At 32.5% G+C, this 7,586-nt stretch overlaps 1 protein-coding gene across 1 annotated transcript; it reads left to right on the forward strand.

The window, feature by feature from the left end:
- The first annotated feature begins 6 nt into the window (after positions 1–6).
- LOC117169744 lies at positions 7–697 on the forward strand. Its single transcript, XM_033356250.1, has 2 exons — positions 7–56; positions 143–697. Exon 2 carries the CDS (start codon positions 353–355, stop codon positions 695–697), a length of 345 nt encoding a protein of 114 aa, XP_033212141.1. The 5' UTR covers positions 7–56; positions 143–352.
- The last annotated feature ends 6,889 nt before the right edge of the window (positions 698–7,586 follow it).

A 7,586-nucleotide genomic window follows, 5' to 3' on the forward strand; every position in this document is an offset into this window, starting at 1 on the left:
GCCCTTCTGACCGTTGGTATTCAGAACATGTGCGAGAGAGTCAGTATTTACTTCAAGTAAGTATCAATAATTTAACATACAATTTTTGTATTAAAAAGATCAGTAACTTAATTATATATATATATATATATAAATATTGCAGATCGTCAAATGTTCCGATCTTAATTGCTGCAAACCATCACGAAGTGCTTTGAAATGCATTTTGAAAGACAGATTCCTGCCTCCACCATTTACTCTCAAACAAACTACAAACAGCATTGAAGCTACAGATTTCAGCGCAGAGCATCGATTCACATCAATCCTATTGAATGGTTTTATTAATATTAAGCTGAACTACGATGGAATCGGAGACATGCCTTACGATTTTTATTGTCCTACTATTAAAAAAGATTTAAATAGAAGAATTTGTCAAATTTGTGGTTTATATTTTACTAGTAAAAAAAATGTTAAAACCCATAAGCAGAACGTTCATGGAAAAACAGTGTCTGCTCCCAAAAAAATTCGCCCGTTTCGGATAGTAACAAAACGAGGCCAGGAACTACTAGTCCAAAAAGACAAAGAAGCAGAGAATGTTGAATGGGTAGATGTGGATACCATTGAAAATCCGGATGTGCCTAATAATGATCCTCAAGACTGCACTATGCCACAGATTGATAATTTACAGTCGTGGATGGAAAATCCATTTGAAGAAGAATAAAGTTCTGTCAATATTACAGTTTAAAATTTTTTTATGCTTCGAATATGAACTAGAAATTTTTTTATACTTGAAAATTCTGTAAAGAAAGATCAAAATTTCATTAAAAAATTTTAGCACGAGGAAAACAGTTAGTTTTTATTTTAATAAATCATTAATGTATAAAAAAGTTTGATATCGATATAAAAAAAATCTCAAAGCGTTACGTTATGCTGTGGATAGGGTGGGGTGGTGGTCAAGTATTACGGTCCTGTTACCGAGGACTGGGAGGGTCACGAAATTTTTAAATTTAGCGTTACGTAATTTGTGGATGCTCCCAAAGTAAATTACGAAAAGGTTAAAATAAAAGCTAACTTACAAGAACCTAAGATCTAAAACTACTCGCAGAATAAAATGCTGCATACTTGAAATTAAAAGAAACCTGAGATATCGCAGGATAAAATACATAAAACTTAAAATTAAAAGAAACACGATATCGAAAAGGAAAAATACATTAGCAAGAAAAACCTAAAGTAAAACAACTTATAAAACAACTCTTACACAATTAACCGTAATTAAATTAAACTATACAATTTTAAAACGAAATATCGTGATGAGAAACAAAAATATAGTCTGTGCTTTCTAACCCCGGTATTTAAAATAAAGGAAAATTTTTAAAAAATACAAGAATTACAATTAGTATTTTAATTTAATGGGGAATTTTTTACTTGACGTATTGGTCACGTTGGGTTGGCGACCGCTAGTCGCTTTCCCAACGAGAAGGAAGAGAGAGAGAAAAGGAGAGAGAAAAGGAGAGAGGGGTGCCGCGGCGTGAACCATGCTCACTGGCCTGGCGCGTGACGGGGAAACCTTCCGTCGCAGATGCGCTAGGTGTGATTTTACGACTCTCTTCCTTCCATTGACTAATGGAGAGAAATCAAGGTCGTCTTATTGCCACTCTAAAGCTATTTAACCCAGAAGGTTTTCCCAGCCTGGGTTTATGTTTTGTAAACACAGACGGAGAATTATTCCAGGCAAATTGCTTCAGAGTGGTTCTCAACTATGAGGCCATGACATGTTTAAACAATTTGTTAAACAGTTAGGGAATTTGTTGTTCAGCGTTCTGTTGCTCAGTGCCCCTAGATATGGATTTTAAAGTTTTGTAATTAATTTAAAAAAAAACAAAGGGTCACATCAAAAAAGCAAAAACAACTGGATTCGGCTCGGAAATATCTCAGTGCGCATTTCTTTTTGATTAAACAATTTGTTAAAGAATTACGCCATTTGTTATCATTCTGCAATTGTTATGAACAAAGTATGCATTGGATCGAAAAACCTAGTACACTATTGCATTCCTCTCGGAAATTCTCGGTGTGCGTTTTTTTTTGTTTGAACAATTTGTTAAACAATTATGCCATTTGTTGTTCAGCGCTTTATTGCTCAATGCTCGTAGATATGGATTTCAAATTTGTGTAATTAATTTAAAAAGAACTAAGTGTCACATCAGAAGAGTAAAAACAGCTCTGGATTCGTCTCGGAAATACCTCGGTGTGCATTTTTTTGTTTAAACAATTTGCTAAACAATTACGCTATTCGTTATATTTCTGCAATTGTTATGAACAAAGTATGCATCGGATCGAAAAACCAAGTTCACTATTGCATTCCTCTAAGAAATTTCTCTGTGTGCTCTTTTGTTTTTTGTTTAAACAATTTGTAGAGCAATTAGGGCATTTCTTGGTCTGCGCTCTGATGCTCAAAGCACGTAGATGTAGATTTCAAAGTAGTGTAATTGAATAAAAAAAACTAAGAGTCAAATCAACAAAGTAAAAACAACCTTGGATTCCTCTCAGAATTATCTCGGCGTGCTTTTTTGTTTTTTGTTCAAACAATTTGTTAAAAAATTAGGGCATTTGTTGTTCAGCGCTTGGATTCTCAGTGACCGTAGATATGAATTTCAAATTTTAGTAATTAATTTTAAAAAAAACTAAGGGTCACATCAAAAAGAAAAACAACTCTGGATTCATAACGGACATTTCTCGGTGTGCATTTTTTGGTTTAAACAAACTTCAAACAAACATGCAATTTGTTATCATCCTGGTATAGTTATAAACAAAGTATTCATCGGATAGAAAAACCAAGTACACTATTGCATTCCTCTCGGCAATATCTCGGTTCGCTTTTTTGTTTTTTTTTTAAACAATTTGTTAAACTAGTAGGGCATTTGTTGTTCAGTGTTACGTTTCTCAGTGCCCGTAGATATGGATTTCAAAGTTGTGTAATTAATTTAAGAAAAACTAAACGTCACATCGAAAAAGTAAAAACAACTCTAGATTCGTCTCCGAAATATCTCGGTGTGCATTTTTTTATTTAGGCAATTTGTTAAACAATTACGCCATTTGTTATTTTTCTGAAAGTGTTATAAACAAAGTAAGCATCGGATCAAAAACCTTAGTGCACTATTGCATTCCTCTCGGAAATATTTCTGTGTGCTTTTTTGTTTTTTGTTCAAACAATTTGTTAAATAATTAAACTATTTGCTGTACATCGTTCTGTCGCTTAGTGCCTGTAGATATGAATTTCAAAGTTGTGTAATTAATTTTTAAAGAACTAAGTGTGAGAATTTGTTGGTCTAAACAATTCTTTAAACAATTACGCCATTTGTTATATTTCTACAATTGTTATAAACAAAGTATGATTAGAATCGAAAAACCAAGTCCACTATTACAATCCTTTTGAAAGTATCTAAATTTGCATTCTTTTTATTTTTCGTAAACCCGTTTTTAAACAATTAGGGCATTTGTTGTTCAGCTCTCTATTGCCCAATGCACGTGGATATGAATATGAAAGTCTTTTATTAATTAAACAAAACTAAAAGTCACGTCAAAAATGTGAAAACAACTCTGGATCTTTCTCTGTATTCTTTTGTTTCTTAGTAATCTCATTTTTTAAACAACTAGGGCATTTTTTGTTCATCACTCTAGTGCTCAGTGCCCATAGATATGGATTTCAAAGTTTTGTAATTAATTTAAAACAAACTAAGAGCAACATCAAAAAAGTGAAAACTACTCTGGATTCGTCTCGGAAATATCTCGGTTTGCATATTTTTGTTTAAACAATTTGTTAAACAATTACGCCATTTGTTATCTTTCTGCAATTGTTATTAACAATGCATGCATGGGATCTAAAACTAAAGCATCCTAATGCATTCCTCTCGAAAAAATCAAGATGTTCATTTTTTTGTTTTTTCTTAAACGTCTAGAACGTCTAGATTTTTTCGAATGGAATGCATTGGTGCACTTTGTTTTTCGATCCGATGCATACTTTGTTTATGACAATTGCAGAAAAAGAACGAATGGCGTAATTGTCTAAAACACTGTTTAAACAAAAAAACAAAAAATGCACAACGAGGTATTTCCGAAACTAGTCCAGAGTTTTTAAATGTTTGATGTGACTCTTAGTTTTTTTAAATTAATTACACAACTTTGAAATCCAACTCTACGGGCACGTAGCAACAGAGTCTTTAACAATAAATGCTCTGATTGTTTAAACAATAGGTTTACGAAAAAACAAACAAATGCACATCTAGATTTTTTCGAGAGGAATGCATTGGTGCACGCGTTTTTTCGATCCGATGCATACTTTGTTTATAAAAATTGCAGAAATATAACAAATGGCGTAATTGTTTAAAAAATTGTTTGAACAAAAAAACAAAAAAGTCTTAACGAGATATTTCCGAGACGAATCCACATGAGTTTTTACATTTTTGATGTGACTTTTAGTTTGTTTTACATTAATTAGAGGATTTTGAAATCCATATCTATGGGCACGGAGCAGTACAGTGCTGAACAACAAATTCTGTAATTGTTTAAAATATGGCTTCACGGAAAAAATGCAGATCTATATGTTTTCGAGAGGAATACAATGGTGCTCTTGGTTTTCCGATACCATGCATACTTTTTTGTAACAATTGCAGAAAAATAACAAATGGCGTAATAGTTTAAAAGATTGTTCAAACATAAAAAACAAAACAATGCAAATCGAGATATTTGCGAGACGAATCCAGAGGAGTTTTTACATTTTATATGTGACTTAGTTTTTCTTAAATTGATTACAGAACTTTGAAATTCATATCTACGGGCAGGGGGCAACAGATCGCTGAACAACAAATGCTCTAATTGTTTAAAATATGGTTTTACGAAAAAAATGCATATCTAGATATTTTCGAGAGGAATACAATGGTGCTCTCGGTTTTTCGATCCTATGCAAACTTTGTTTATAACAATTTCAGAAAAATAACAAATGGCGAGATAGTTTGAAAGATTGTTTAAGCAAAAAAGCAAAAAATGCTCACCGAGATATTTTCGAGTCGAATCTAGAGGTGTTTCTACATTTTGGATGTGACTCTTAGATTTTTTTAATTAGCATTTGTTATTTAGCGCTCTGTTACGCAGTGCTCGTAGATATGGATTTCAAAGTTTTGTAATCAATTAAGAAAAACTAAGAGTCACATCAACAAAGTAAAAAGAACTCTGGATTCGTCGCGGAAATATCTCTGCGTGCATTTTTTGTTCTTTCGTATAAACAAGTTTTTAAACAATTACGCCATTTTTTATAATTCTGCAATTGTTATAAACAAAGTATGCATGGGATCGGAAAAAGTGCACTATTGCATTACTCTCAAAAATATCTAGATGTGCATTTTTTTGTTTTTTCGTAAACTCATTTTTTAAATATTAGTGGTTTTGTTGTACAGTGCTGTATCGCACAGTGTCCGTGGATATGGAATTCAAATTTGTGTCATATATTTAAAAAAAAAATTAAGCATCGCATCAAAAAAGTAAAAACAACTCTGGATTCCTCTCCGAAATATGTCGGTGTGCATTATTTGGTTTTTTGTTTAAGCAATTTGTTAAACAATTACGCCATTTGTTCTCTTCCTGCAATTGCTATAAACAAAGTATGTATCGGATCGAAAAACCAAGTACACTATTGCATCCCTCTCGGAAATATCTCGGTGTGCTTTTTGTTTAAACCATTTTTTAAACAATTAGGGCATTTTCTGTTCAGCCCTCTGTTGCTCAGTGTCCGTAGATATGGATTTCAAAGTTGTGTAATTAACTTTTAAAAAACTGAGCGTCACATCAAAAAAGTAAAAACAACTTAGGATTCGTCTAGGATATATATGTCAGTGTGTTTTTGTTTGTTTAAACAAGTTGTTAAACAATCACGCTATTCGTTATCTTCCTGCAATTGTTATAAACAAAGTATCCATCTGATCGAAAAACCAAGTGCACTATTGCATTGCTCTAGGAAATATCTCTGTGGTGTTTTTTTTGTTTAAACAATTTTTAAACAATTACGCTACTTATTATCCTTCTGCTGTTTTTATAAACAAAGTATGCATCGGATCGAAAAACCAAGTACACTATCGCATCCCTCTCGGAAATATCTCGGTGTGCTTTTTGCTTTTTGTTTAAACCATTTTTTAAACAATTAGGGCATTTTCTGTCCAGCCCTCTGTTGCTCAGTGCCCGTAGATATGGATTTCAAAGTTGTGTAATTAACTTTTAAAAAACTGAGCGTCACATCAAAGAAGTAAAAACAACTTGGGATTCGTCTAGGATATATATGTCAGTGTGTTTTTGTTTGTTTAAACAAGTTGTTAAACAATCACGCTATTCGTTATCTTCCTGCAATTGTTATAAACAAAGTATGCATCTGATCGAAAAACCAAGTGCACTATTGCATTCCTCTCAGAAATATCTAGATGTCAATTTTCTTGTTTTTTCGTAAACTCATATTTAAACAACTAGGGCATTTGTTGTACGGCGCTCTGTCGCTCAGCGCCAGTAGATATGGATTTAAAAGTTGTGTAATTATTTAAATTCCTCTCGGAAGTTTCTCAGTGCTATTTCGATTTTTGTTAAAACAATTTGTTAAACAATTAGGGCATTTGCTGTTCAGCGCTCCGTTGCTCAGTGACCGTAGATATGGACTTCAAAGTTGTGTAATCAATTTAAAAAAAAGAGTCACATCAAAAAAGTAAATACAACTTTGGATTCGCTTCGGAAATATTTCGGTGTGCATTTTTTGTTTAAATAATTTTTTAACAATTACGCCCTTTTTCCTCACTGAAATTGTTATAAACAAAGTGCTCTATTGCATTCTGCTTGAAAATACGTAGAGATGCATCATTTTTTTTTCTAAACTCTCTTTTTAAACAATTAGGGCATTTGTTGTTCAGCGCTGTATTGCTCAGTGCCCGTAGATATGGATTTCAAAGTTGTAAAATTAATTTTTAAAAAACTAAGCGTTACATCAAAAAAGTAGAAAGGACTTTGAATTCGTCTCGGAAATATCTCGGTGTGCATTTTTTGGTTTAAACAATTTTTTCAACAATTACGACATTTGTTATCTTTCTACAATTGTTATGAACAATGTATGTATCGGATCGAAAAACCAAGTGCACTGTTGCATTCCGCTCAAAAATATCTAGACGTGCATTTTTTGTTTTTTCGTAAACTCATATTTTAAACAATTAGGACATTTGTTTACAGTGCTCTGTTGCTCAGTGCCCGTATATCTGGATTCAATGTTGTGTAATTAAATGAAAAAAAATTAGCGTTACATCAAAAAAGAAAAAACAACTCTAGATTCGTCAAGGAAATATCTCGGTGTGCATTTTTTTTGTATGTAGAATTTGTTAAACAATTACGCCATTTGTTATATTTCTGTAATTGTGATAAACAAATTATGCATCGGGTCGAAAAAACAAGTACACTATTGCATTCCTCTCAAAAATATCTAGATCTACATTTTTTGTTTTTTCGGAAACTCATTTTTTAAACAATTAGGGCATTTGTTGTTCAGCGCTTTGCCGTTCAGTGTCCATAGATATGGATTTCAAAGTTTT

Source organism: Belonocnema kinseyi, chromosome 3, assembly GCF_010883055.1.
Source record: "Belonocnema kinseyi isolate 2016_QV_RU_SX_M_011 chromosome 3, B_treatae_v1, whole genome shotgun sequence".
Lineage (NCBI taxonomy): Eukaryota > Metazoa > Arthropoda > Insecta > Hymenoptera > Cynipidae > Belonocnema > Belonocnema kinseyi.

Coding starts and splice junctions, on each gene's coding strand:
- LOC117169744 (XM_033356250.1), top strand. CDS start 353: ATGCCTTACGATTTTTATTGTCCTACTATTAAAAAAGATTTAAATAGA.